The 14085-nt window shown below is 40.6% G+C and overlaps 1 protein-coding gene across 3 annotated transcripts in view; it reads left to right on the top strand.

Annotated features, from left to right (window-relative positions):
• The window catches only part of SH2D4A (SH2 domain containing 4A), a 66521-nt gene that overhangs the window by 29703 nt on the left and 22733 nt on the right, over nt 1–14085 (top strand). For 2 of the 3 annotated variants that reach the window (XM_021681601.1, XM_021681603.1), the window contains exon 5: nt 11055–11135. The exons of the other annotated variant lie outside the window; for it this stretch is intronic. In XM_021681601.1, coding sequence (XP_021537276.1) covers nt 11055–11135 — 81 coding nt within the window. The remainder of the gene's footprint in view (nt 1–11054; nt 11136–14085) is intronic. 3 annotated transcript variants of the gene reach the window in all.

Raw genomic sequence — 14085 nt, 5'->3', positions numbered from 1 at the left:
AGTCACCCCATCCCTCCCACCCCACCCCCCACTCCAGCAACCCTCAGTTTGTTTCCTGCAATTAAGAATTCCTCATATCAGTGAGATCATATGATACATGTCTTTCTCTGTTTGACTTATTTCACTCAACATAATACCCTCCAGTTCCATCCACGTCGTTGCAAATGGCAAGATCTCATTCCTTTTGATGGCTGCATAATATTCCATTGTATATATATACCACATCTTCTTTATCCATTCATCTGTCGATGGACATCTTGGCTCTTTCCACAGTTTGGCTATTGTGGACATTGCTGCTATAAACATCGGGGTGCACGTACCCCTTCGGATCCCTACTTTTGTATCTTTGGGGTAAATACCTAGTAGTGCAATTGCTGGATCATATGTGGAGGCTTATGTTTTAACTGCCCCTTGCCTATGATGATGACAAATGCTTTGTGGTTAATTCTTTTACTTTAGGATGTTTTACAAAAGTCAATTCTGCAAAGGCTGCAAAGCAGAAAGCTAATGCAGTCCTGTCTAAGCTATAAAACAGGATGTTAGTGCTGTTAGTTGTCCTGACTCCATATCTTCTTGTTGGGGACCCTGGCCCTGACTACCTAACTGTCCAACTAATTTCTAACAGAACCAGAACACTAAACAGCCCAATCTATAGGTTTACCTTTGGATTATTTTATACCAATATAATAATGATTTATTTTGTATCTTCATTAGCAGATGAATTCATCCAAGGAGATCTCTTGTAGAATAATGAAAAATTTGTCCCAAGTCTAAGGCCGAAGAATTTCTGTTTCACCCTTAGAACCCTGAGAAGCAAACTGGGGGTTTTGAGAAGAGTTGTTGGATCCCCACTTCAGGGTTTAGAAAACTTGGGGTCCAGTCTCAGAACAGTTTTCTTCACACTCAAGATAATCTTTATGAAAAAATTTTTAAAGAATATACTTATGTTGCTTTAAAATTTTCATTTTAACAAATAGATAGCCAAAGGTAAGACTGCCCGATTAAGTACCAGATACTGTGAAAATGTACCACTGACCCAGGGCAAAACCTCTTGTCTGGGAAGCGAGGCTTCAGTCCTCCCAGACAGCTCTGTGACTCCAGGTAGTATCCTGTAAGGATACTGTAAAAAGGATCCCTATAAAATAGGGATTAAATTAGCAACACTGTTTCTTTACAAAGGAAGCTGAGAAAATTTATAAACATAAGGATGCTGGCCCAGGATCATCTAATGGAAGCAGCAAGAATTATTCCCTGAAGTTCTTCAGTTATAAGATGCTATTTTTATCATGAGCCCAGCCTTGGTCCTTTTCACTTTTCAGATGAAGAGCTGGAGGCCCGGGAGGCTCTATGGTTTGTGCAATCTGAGGAGGAGGCTAAAAGTAATGCCTGGATTAGAGCTGAGTGTAAGGTTCTTATTCTGAAAAGCTATTGCCCTCTACAAGATACCTGTCCTGTCCTTATTTTTGACAGTGGTGATAGTGCTTGGAAAACTCAGAAATAATGCTCTGCTTAATATTTAGTGAGAGTGTTGTGGTTCTCAGTGGATCACGGTTAAACACTTCGTGTTCCTGGGTGCCTGTCACTGAACCGGAGGTGATGGTAAATATCAGGATTTAGCTCTCACCCAGCCAGGTTCTGAGACATGCAGGTTGGGAAGCAGACGCCATTCCCAGGCAAAGGCAAGTGTGAGGGGGAGTTAACAGGAGCCAGAGAAAATGCCAGATGATGCACTGTGTGAGGCACCCCCTCCTGGGGAGTTTGGGTAAGTTTGGGTATCTCCTGCAGCTAAGTGGAGATCTTAGGGACCCTGGATGCGGACAGTCCTCTGGATGCTGTCGGTGTTTTCCCCACCCTGGTGTCAGAGAATTTGGGGGAGAACAGAACAGTTCTCAGTGTGGTTGGGAGACTGGCAGAGTATGCTAATTCAAAGATAAGTCCCTTTGTGTTTCTCTGTTTATATGTAATTTGTAGGCTGGGAACTCATTAATCAGTAGACTGACTGCCCTTGCCCCCAAAGGGACCTTGAATAAAACTAGATCTGCTCACGTGTAGATTTTATCTCCAGAGAACTACTTGTTATTTTTGTACAAATGGCCTTCAGAGTGGACCATACTGCAAAACAGAAGATTAAAAAAATTAGAACACAAACATCTGGGATTTAAAGCATTCCTAAAAAAAACCAAAATAACCCCAAAAAACCTTGAGGCTCATAGATTAAATGCTTTGAATGAGAGTCCTCCTCTTCATATCTTTAAAGAACGAGAGTTAGAGATGACACCTCTTGCATCTGTACCCCTGCTTTGCACACGTGCATGTCTGTGCATGCACTGTCTCAAGGCTTTGGTATGTTTTTAAATCTGTCATTTTACTATAACAGAATGATAACAAAAATATGCTACTAAACTGTACATTTTGACTGTAACGTTGACATTGACACCATGGTGGTAGCTTTGTGTAGACAGCGGTGAAGGAGCACTCTGTAAAACTATTTCCAGATATGATGAAGGACTTCCGCTTGGGTTTTCCTTCTTCCATACATCCCTTCCAAACGAAAAAATTAAGCTTGCTCTCTACTCAGAAACCAGCAGTTGTCTAAAACCAGATTTGGGTTGTTTGCCTTTATAAAGGAGAGATTGAGAAGCAAGATACTAAGATCAGGGCCACTTCTTTGAAAGAAGTGAAAAGAATTGGTTTTTTTCCCTATTCTTCTCCAAGTGCTACTTGTAGAGCAACCAAAGTTTTGGGTTATATGTGGCTTGTGCTTTTTGTAAAGAGTGTAAATTAGTGTATTAGTAAAGTAGTCTTAGATCACGGTTCCTTGGAGATAAGTACTAAAGCTTGGTGAGTAGGCAGGATGGAGAAGTCTGTACCCCACCTGGAGTAGATGGCCTGAGCCTGGGCGTGGTGGAACCACATTGGCATTGCCTGGCTCTTATCTGCACACGGCTATATCGTCAAGCCCTGAAGGGAGTTGGGTTCACATTTATAATAAGGAACCCCAATGTAAACAGAATGGGAAAATGTATTCCTGAAATGCAGGCTAGAGTTTTGAGGATTGAATTGGATGTGTTAAATAACAAAAATTAAATTGAGCAGATTGTAAAGATCTAACTGGCTTATTAATTGGTTCATGAATTGGGCAGCATGTCTGTCTAGCAAGTAGAGGGGCGCTCCAAAGGGCTCAGAAAAGGAAGAGTAGAGAGGGAGTGGAGAAAAGGAAATTATTAGCAAAGAATCCATTGTTTTAGGCAAGGTCGCCCTCCTAAGGGAACGGAAGGGGTCTATCAGTAAAATTCCTAGTGCTGGCCAGGAAATTCCCATGTTGGCTGCTGAAAGGTCACATTTCTGGGGGGTTGAAACTGCAGTTAGGTTAGGTATTAAGTCTTGGTTTACTGACTTGGAGCCTTAACCTAAATGACACCGTTTCGGGCCTGTAGCTTTCTTTTCAACAGATGTGAAGAAAAAAGAGGGAGAATCCCAAACCAGTAACTGTTTGTCTTGATGTATATTCCCTTCTGGTATACCTGCAGGAAGCATTTCAGTATTGTTTTTGTGAGAGAGAAAGTGTTGGGTATACTAGGCAAAAACAGATGAAGGATTTGTTGTGTTCATTTTATTAATTCCAAAGTAGAGCCATAATCGGAAAGTTACACAATTACCCAAGTAGTTTCCATGTAACTGTAATAGAATTTCATGGTAGTCTGTAGAATAAAATTTTATATAAGATAGAATTACAAAATCCTAGGGCCTTAGAAACCATTTAAGCTGCTGTGTTTTTAAAAGCAGTATGTTGTATAAAATGCTTAATATAAAGTAAATGACAAAAGAGAAAACCATTTCTAGTCTTGAGAATTGCACATTATGAAGTTGGTACCACAACTTCATTTTGCATGATATTTACAGTAATTTGCTTATCCAACTCACTAGAAGTAGTGTGCCAAGAAGAAATTATGAATCCTGGAGACATGTCTAGAGACATGAGGTCCTGCTGACCACTTACTCATTTAATATGTCTGGGGCTCTATTTCCTACCTAAACAATGGCAGTTATTAGAGCTACGCATCACTGGATTGGATGTGAGAACAATCCAAATGAAGCAATTTTTATTGAAGTGTTTTGTATGGTATTATGTATGATATAAATATTATTTTCTATTATTTATAGTTAGGTTCCTATATTCTGTTGTGTCAAGACTTCCCATAGCCATCGTGCTTTTAAGACTCTATTCTCTTAACAATCCTTTATTACTTTATCCTTATACTTTATATTTAATAATTACTTTATTTCCCTTGCTTGTCTTCTTTTCGTTTTTCAGGGAATATATATCAGGTGTGTCCCTGGTGAGATGGTGAGGGTGGCCTTTGGAACTCTTTTGTATCTGAAATGCTTTGCCCTAACAGCCCTTACCAGTTCTGCATTATTGCATTTTCTGAGCACATCCCTGCCCAGTTCTGCTGTTTGCACATTGCTTTGAGGGTTGTAGGAGGAAGGTGCAATGGAAGTGGACAGATGTTCATCCACTATGATAGTTCGATGCTCTAATATGTGCAAAATAAACCCCGACAATGTGTTATTTAAATATTAAAAACTACACACCATATTAGAGTCTGCTGTACTTTTAAGTCAGTCTATCCAGTAGTCCCTGTGCACAGATTTTACTAGAAACAATGTTAGCAAAGTAGGGAAAAGACTCCCTAGGGTATCCGTTGTCCTAATTCATGTTTCAAAAAAATCATTCCATGGGGACCATGTACCATATTTTCACTAGTAAAATTGATTGTCCTGTTTTCCATCTTGTTAGTCTAGTTGGCCTTTGGAAGATATCTCCACTCTATATTATTCTCCTTTGTAACTTTATCAAGGCAGCTTCTTTATTCTGCCTCTCTTATTATTTTAGAAAGAAAAAGCTAAATCCCAGTATGCTCAAATGCTTAATATTATAGTCATCATTGGGAAGTTTTATTTAAAATGGCTGGAAATAGGATGATCTGATTATTCCAGTAACCTGGTTAGCAAACTAGGTGAGTTACACGCCATCAATTTTCAGAGAATTTTAATTGTCTCTCTTGATTAATATTAAAACTAGACTGAATATTTTTTAATGATTGAGAAAGTGTTTCGGAATTTATGGTGAGTTCACTCATGCACCAAATACTTATTGAGGCCTTTACTAAGTGCCAGTCACTGTTCTGTTTGCTGAGGCCCCAGAGACCAGTAAATTAAGCAGATACAGTCTTTTGCCTTCATGGAGGTTATTATTCTAACCTGCAGTCCACTGAGGAATACCATGGATTTAAGAGGTGTAAGAACAAGATGGCTAAATACTTAACGTAGTAGTTTGTTCTCAAAAGTAAACTCTTGGTTTTAGCCTGTTAATTCATCATTTTCATCTTTACCATAAAAAATGAATGCTAAAAATTTTCTGTTTAATGTCTCTCCTGACTTTACTTTCCTCTTCATTCCCTCTGACCTCCCCATTCAAGGTCTAGCTCCCTATCTCTTCATGTTCTCCCTGACTCCCTGACCCCCCTGCTTATCTCCATAATCCTAATCTTATAGACAATTGCTGGTCACATCTTTTTCCCACATCACTTCTGTATTAGGAAACCTCTAGCAGCATCAAGGTAAATACTTCTGCTTGCCTTTCATGACTTGCCAGCATTTGGCCATGAGCGAACTACAGACTACATGTTTTCTGTATTAGTCATGGATTTTCCATCTCCCCACAAACATGCCTGCCTGATGGTTGCTGCTGAGCCATTTTGCATAAGGTCTGGTCCCCTGTATGTCCTTTGCTTTCCCTGATAACCTATTCAAAAATCTCTCCATTCTTCATTGTCCAGGTCCTATCACCTTTTTATCTAAACCTTACTCCTGCCTTCCGTGGCCTCCCTCTCCCCTGAGCTCAGTATTGTATTTATAATCTTACCTCAGAGTTATTATAATGACGCACTGTCTTCTCATATTTCATACAATTTTCAGGTTGAGTTTTCTCACCAGACTGTAATCTCCTTGAGGGCAAGGACAGTGTCTTTTATTTCTTCTAATTATTCCCTCCTCTTCATATCCTGTTTTCCCCGATCATGCAGTTTACCTATTTTTATCTTTGTCATTTTTATTGTATATGTTTTTGTAAGCTACCTCCAAACATTTGCAGTATAAAAAAAGTATTCCTTCTATTTCTGTCACAATACCTGTGATTGTGGTAAACACACAGTGGGGCATGAGAACCCACTCAATAAAACCATATAATTGGTTTTGAAATACAGTGCGGCATATGTGTATGAATTTCAGGCAAATAAAAAATACATTACAGCTCTTAAAAAATTTTCTGTTTTTTGGAGCTTTCTGGTTTATTTGGAATTAATAAATTGCATAATCCTACTTTTAAACAGAGTGAATATAAATTAAAAGCCAGAACGAACTGTTTTTCAAATCGCATTTTAAAAGTGAATAGAACTAGAATAATCCTCATAGGACATGTAGTCTCTGGGGGAAAATGTAATTTGTAACCATGTAATACTGATGCTACAGCATCTTTTGATAATCCAGTTGCTTATATAGATTTGAATTGCCATGCTTTTGAGTTTAATGGTAATTAAAATATACTTATATATAAACATTCATACCACCCTTTGGTCAATACAGATGGGCTCCACTCCCAGATCTAATTGGGCCTGTGCTGACTAGAGGGGACCATTCTGACTCGGTATCTGCAGGAAGTCCACTAGCTTCTGATGTCACTGACATTCAAGTTTTCACTTTATTTTGTGGAGCTTTTGCATAAATATTTGATGGCAGTTTTTATTTTTAAATAAGGGAAATATGAAGCAGGTAAGATTGCTTTAACTCTGCCCCTAGAGTTTCAGCAGCTGCAGACACATCTTTAATGTAGCAAATGGGAGGTGGCTGCAGAGGCTTGTATGCATGAGGACGAACATCTGTTCTCTCTGAGACACCCCATGGAAAGAACAAGGTGTAGACATGGAAAGGACATGGGTTTCAGTCTCTGCTTTCCTACCTATTAACAGGTCAGCTTTGCTCTTTGGTAAAGGGACAGTACCTGCTTTGACACCCTTGTGGGGTTGGTAATGAAGGTCAAATGATATATTGGACTTGAAAGTGCTTTGAAAGCAAAAATTAGGCAGGTAGGTGGTAGTTTTCCTCTCTTCCTTGTGTTACAAATAGGAATAACTAAAGAGTATATTCCTTGGAGCACAACATCATATGGAAGCTTCAGACGGGTGGTACCCTTTCTAAGAAGCCTCTTTATCTTCACTCTGAGAATGCTCAAAGTGGCAACAGTATTCCTAAGATTGTCTCCAGCTGGTATTGGTGTCATTAATCATCACTTTTGAGTCTTTGTAATCTGGTTTTCTTTTTCAATAAAGGAAATCTCTTTTGGATATACTATTGTTAGTCTATTACATTGAACTTGAACTTGTATTCCATGGATTTATAGAACGTGTAAGTGTATCCGAATGAACCTGCTCTACACAAGTCTTGATTAGTTCTCCACATTATTTTAGCACTTTGGAATAATGGCAAATCTTGATTCACCTTGAAAATTAGAATTTTTATAAATGTGGTTCTTAGTATATGTGAATAGTTTTGGAGTTTACAATATATTTTAAACATATAGAAGTACTTCAGTAGAAGTATCATGTAGTTGTTAACTGGGTGGTTGTTAAACTAATCGAAATTATTTATGCTCAGACTCTTCTACTCAAGAACCAACTTTGAGCTTTGGTATACTGAAGACAGAACCGAAACCTTCTGACAAAGAAAGACAGGCAACTCTGACTGGCTCCAGCAGATGGTGCTGATGGTCACACTCGTCCCATCAGTCCCCAGCATCACATCCATTTCATTGTCTGGTTCATGTGCCTGTGCTTAGTTTTGAATTATCTTAAGAATATGAATAACCTCATCATTTCTGATAAGTGCAAAAGCAGTGAGAATGTTGAAATGCTGGTGTCAGGGAGGAAGAATTTCCTCTGCCCATCAAGGTCCTTCCGGCCAGAGTAAGAATCAAATTGACATGAGACAGATTAACAGGAGAAAATCAAATTTAATTTCATATGTATGGGAAACCCACACAGACATGGAAATTCCAAAGACAGTCCAGCAAAATGCGGTATATATATATATCATCCTGAACTAAGGAGAAAGAGGCTAAGGGTCTGGGACTTAAAGGGGAGGAATGCAATTCACAGGAAGATGAAAAGGAGTAAGTGTTTGGTGAACAAATGTTTGCTGGGCCACTCAAAAAGAATGGGACCTAGAGGACTTTGATCAAACAGGCTTTGCTTGTTCTTCCCTCTCTGCCATACCTAGTTCATAGTATAATGTAGTTATCTACAGCGATAGTTCTCTTCCTGGAGCAGGTCCTTTATCTAAATTCTTTTAGGCAGTTGAGGTGGGGAGGTAAAGAGCTTTTCCTGAATATGCTGTGTTTTGATTGCTTTTAGCTCAAAAATAATCTGCATGCCAAAGTGGTCCATCTTGGGGTAGTCTGCCCTTGGTGATAGATAAATGATGGAAAAAAAATTAATAAAAAAAAAGCAAGTGTTGAGGAAACAATGTTGTATGTGTATATAAGATGAATCATTCAGTTGAACAAATAATTCTAAGGGACAAAGAATAACTCATACAGTATGCTTAAAGTATTATACCCATGACAGTAATTGGCAAGTGATGGGGGAACAATGTTTGACAAAGTAAAATATATGTTAGAAGAGACATGTCAGATACCTGTTAGCCTGATGCTAATTCGGGAAACAACTGAGAGTTTGTTCGAGAGCTTAAAGGCTGAGTGTGGTGGACGTACCACTGACAAATCCTTGGTCCAAAGCTCTGCCAGCTGCATGCGTCCAGGTCCTGTGACAAACCAGTGGAGAGGCGGTTGTATAGCTACTGTAGCTGGAACCTTATCTACGGTGCTTGAGGAGGCAAGAGAGGGTGGTTACCTGCCTCCTAATTTTCAACATAGAAGAAACTGATCCTTTTTGCAAAATGATGCCCCACAGATCTTATATCATTGAAGAAAGGGAGAGTGAGCCTGTTTTTAAAGCTCACATTCCTTATGGTGGACATTTATTCAGAGGCTGCAAGTCCAAACCCTTCAAAATTACACTGGGCTTTTGAGCAGACATACACAAAACCTGTTGGAACAGTTTTAACCTGTTCATAAATAAGAACTGCTGACTGTACTATTTTGGATGCAAAGCAGTTATGTATCCTTTTATAATATTAAAAAACAAGACAGAATATGGTAGGTAGTATTTGTGAAACCTGTAGGATTCATTTTTTTTGCCAAGTAATAAGCATAAAGAAACTTTTGACCTACAACTCATTTCCTATCGTTACAATGTTGACATAGTGGAAAAAGTATAAACTCTGGAACAAATCAGCTGTGTGATGCCAGCCAGATACACAACTCCTCTGCCATTCAGCCTCTTCCTCTGATAATTGGGCATTGTGTTGCCCATCCATCAGAGATGTTGTGAGAAAGAAAAATAATACTTATTAAGTCACTAGCACAGTGCCTGGTCATAATGGACCTTCCATGACTAATAGCACTCCCCATAATAGTCAAAATGCCCAACAGAGGGCTTGAAGGGTACCACCAGCGATTGCCATGGCCAGTTTTATCAACTAAGATAGACGAAACTTTTGTAACAAATAGACCAAAACCGCAATGGTCAAAACACAACAGAAGTTCATTTTTCTGTCTTATAACATCCAGGATGGGTTCTGGTTCAGGAGGGCCCAGGTCCATACAGTCAGTTAGGGACCGGGCTTTTGATGGCTCTCCTGTCTTTAGCAGTAGCATAACTGTGATCACCATTTCAGCCCAAAGGAAAGGGGAAGTGGTCTAGAGGCATGTGTTAAGGAGGTTTTAAGGGCTAGAAGAGAAGTGGGAAATACCAGTTATCACCTGCATTATAGTGGAGATAACATATTCCCACGGGCACACCTAGCTGCTAGGGCAGCTGGGAAATATAGTGTAGCTACTGTGAAAAAGGGGGTAAAATTGAGGTAGCCACACTGTTTTATCACATGGCATAGTAATGACCCTAAAGTATCCTCTGTGCTCCACACTGAATCTTGGTACCAACATTTTTCTGAAAATTTACTGACAATTTCTGATCGATACCAAAATTTAGGAGTGAATCCTCAGGCACAAGGCACATAAATCCTGGGCTGCAGGTGGCTCTATTAAGCTGTATGGGGCATGTGGCTTTTCATGCTGGGACTTGGCCCAGACTCTGCGCTCGGGCCAGGGACAGGGTGACAGGGACCAGGTAACTGACCTGGTCTAAAGAGGCCCTCAGTGTGATATGCCAGATCAGTCACAATGCCTGAGCAGTTGGCATGTGGCAGGCAAGAGTGACACCAGGGAATCCAGGCAATGGATCTGGGAACCCCACTGGCAGGAGTTGCCTCCTGGGAAATCTGTCTGGAGCAGCAGAAACCCAGACAGTGGTCTGGGTAATAGTGGTGGGAGAGGAGGGGAGGGAGTGCGATCAGGCAGGGAAAGTGGGCAGGGCTCCTACACAACGAACTGATATTCCAGTCTTGCCTCTGGTCCTACCTAGATAGGGAGCAAGGCATATGCAGTTAAATGGCAGAGACTGAGTTTCTCTGGTCTGAGCTAAAACAGGGGATGAGGTAGAGCAGGGATGAAGAGAAGAAGAGAATTTAAATTAAGGAATAATGGTGATGTCTAGAAGTCATCCAGGGAATCGAGGGCCAGCTGGGAATAAAATACAGAAACCCACTTGTCATGAGCAAACCACCAGCTCCAGGATCTTGAGCAATAATTCATTTCTAAGCCCTACTGAGTGGGAAGGCGCTGAGGCTTTGCATACCTGCTGCCTCAGTCATTATTGGCTCAGGAACTCAGGTGCCGGTGGGAAACTTGGGTGCATCCACCAGCGGGGCAGGGGCACGTTAGGGGACATTGAAATGAGAGGAGCACGAACAGGTTATCTACTAAAATTGCATTGTAGCTCTAAATGGTATAAAAACATGTTTCATTTAATTTTTAGTCACTCTCCAGTTCCTCAAGAAATATTCAACAAATGTTGGCAGATTCTATCAATCGTATGAAGGCATATGGATTTCACCAGGTAAAGACTTACGTTCTGTCTTCAGGGGGCTAAATGCATAGCCATTTCCACTAATGTTTCACAAATTGGTGTATGAGTCTCATGCAGAAATGAAAGCAGCAGAATGTGAAATTTGTCTTTAAAAGCTTGTGAACATAGCTATTCATACATGTTTATCTGGAGTTGGAAAAGTCTTGAGTATCATGGAAAGAACAGATGCCAAGACATATCTGCTAAACTCCTCATGGAAGATCTAACACAGAGACAACATCGTGGGCTGCAGTGAACACTGAGGGAAGACTGATTTCAGAGAGCAATAAATGAAGCATTTACCTTGGCAGAAATCGTGAATGCAGATTAAGTTCCTTATGTGTTCCTTGTTTCTGTGAGCTTGACCCTGTTCGATGAGCAGCCTCTTGTGCCATCCATGCCCACTGTGCTAGGAGCACCTTCAGGCACTCAGATCTCACACATCCATCCAGGTGTGATTCCCTGACAGGCAGAGCCAGCTTCCTCCATCGTGCTGGATTGTATCACATCGTACATTCCTCACAATAAATGGAGCATAGATGGGCAGCTGGAAACCATAGTAGGATTAGACCTGCAGAAAGTTTGAAAAAGTAGTGCAAGATATGGAGCTGTAAAGAGAAGGTTCTGAGTGACCACAGGCCTGAGATGGGGCAGAGGCCCGTGTTCCAGTGGACAGTGCAATCTGCAGGGACATGTGTGAACTGGGACAGCTCGCATGGAGACTTGGAGAAACCATGATGAATTTCTGCAGTGTAGTCCCAGTGTGCATCCTGCTGATATAACATGTACCTTTCTAAAACAGAAACAATAGAGCATCTAAAGGAGAATTTCAGTAACACTGCCCGGATTACATTGTTTCATTTTAAATGATAGAAAAACAAAGGATCTGTGTATTTATTCAACCAACATCTGTTGAGTTTCTCCTATGTGCTAGGCCCTTTTACAGGCATTGGAAGCATCATGAACAAAACAGATAGAATCCTTGCCCTCAGGAAGCTTATATTCTGGACGAGGGAGACAGACAACAAGCACATCTATGAGGTCAGATGGTCATAAGTTCTGTGGAGAGAAATAATGCAGGATAAGGGAGCTGAGGAATGCTGGGAGGGTGGGGATTGGCTTTTTATAGATGTGGTCAGAGAAGGCTACCCTGAGAAGGCACTACCGGAGCAGAGACCTGAAGTAATGAGGGAGGGAGCCATGTGGATGGTGGGGAAATTACGCCCCAGGCAGAGGCAATACCAAGTATGAAGGCACGAAGGCAAGAGCTCGCTTGACATGGTCAAGGAACGGCAGAGAGGTCAGTGAATGAGAAGGGAGATTAGGGCTGAGAAATCGTGTATACTTTTATAAGGAATCTGGTATCTTGTTGTTATGTCAAGCCATGATGAAAGATGAGATCATTTAGAGAGTGAGTCTAGATGGAAAAGAGAGACCCTGAGCAATCTTGTCTCCAAAATAAGGGGGATAGACTCAATGGTTCTCAAGCATTTTTAGATGTGAGACAGTCAGATTTTCATAGTCTTCACACCCTCGCATGAGAACACCCAGAGCCATGGGCGAATGCATTCCTTCTCTAACTTAAGAAATTATATGGGAACTCAACAGAATGAACAAGAAGATAGATCACTTAGCCAGCTTCTCTGTAGAACAAAAATAATAAAACAGAGCTTTCTGACTTTGGAGGCAATGGAGAGGGTCTAATGAGGAAACCGGTGGGAAGTATTTCCATTAGCAGGCTGGGATGAGAGTCTTTCTGTGGGAGATGTTTTGACGTCAAACTGCCCATCCCCATGTCTAAACCTCAGCCTGTGGGTGTTTGGACCAGTGTCCAGCCTCAGCCCTGCTGCCCCTTCACCCCTCAGCCTCTACCTGACTTTCACACGCTTGCGCTTACCATCCCCATCCTGGACCTATATGCTTCTTGCGAACACTTCTAAACATGAAATAATGGTTTGGTTTCCTAAGTAGAGGAAGTAAAGACCAACCTGTAAAGATTTTGCTAAAAGTAAATTTTCTGGAGGAATTCTTAGAGAAAGTCAGGACAAGTCCATAAGGTTTCTAGCTGCTCTGAATAAATAGAGTGATCAGGGCTCATCTCATCCATTAGTCTGTGAAACTCATTAATGTGTCTCCTTTCCCTCTGTGCCCCATACATAATAACACTGCTGGTTAAAAAGGAGTATGATTTACTAGCTATAGCACTCCCCAACATTTGATTGTCATCAACCACGTACCACCTCCATTATTAGTGACTGAATATTTCTCCTGAAGTAGATTCACTTTGTAAACGTCTTGCTTTTCCTAAGCAGCAGTATCCATGCTTGCATGGTTTAATGTTATGGCTCTTTTCTAACCATTTTAAATCATTTTAAAATATGCATGTGGAAGATGAACAAAGCTCAACTTTTAAGTTTTTTTTCTGTTTAAGCTTAGAAATTGCTAGCAGTCCTTTTTATGTATTTCAGGTTTATAAATGGCTTCAGTAAGGTGATAGCAAATTTTAACAGTCATTTAAAACACCAAAAGCTGGTTTTTTGGTTTTTATAATATTAGGAAACCAAGGGGCCTTAGCTCTAGGCAGGAAAGAAAGTAAGAAAAAAAATGAAAATTATAAATACACAAAAGTTTAGTTACACCTGAAATGAAAGACAGTGTATGAATGATCACCTCCTACATTAACTGTGATTTATGATTTCCCACAATGATGGAAAACAAGTCTCACAACATCAATGTTTATATTTCAGTTGGGTAAAATAATTTAACAGAAAGAATGTCTTTATCTTTCTTTTTTTTTTAAGATTTTATTTATTTATTTGACAGAGGGAACGAGAGAGCACAAGTGGGGGGAACAACAGAGGCAGAGGGAGAAGCAGGCCTCCCGCCGAGCAGGGAGCCCGCCGAGCAGGGAGCCCGCCGAGCAGGCCGCCCGCCGAGCAGG

Source organism: Neomonachus schauinslandi, chromosome 2 (genome assembly GCF_002201575.2).
Source record: "Neomonachus schauinslandi chromosome 2, ASM220157v2, whole genome shotgun sequence".
Classification (NCBI taxonomy): domain Eukaryota; kingdom Metazoa; phylum Chordata; class Mammalia; order Carnivora; family Phocidae; genus Neomonachus; species Neomonachus schauinslandi.
Note: the sequence above shows the minus strand (reverse complement) of the source record. Positions and strands in the feature narration are given on the sequence as shown.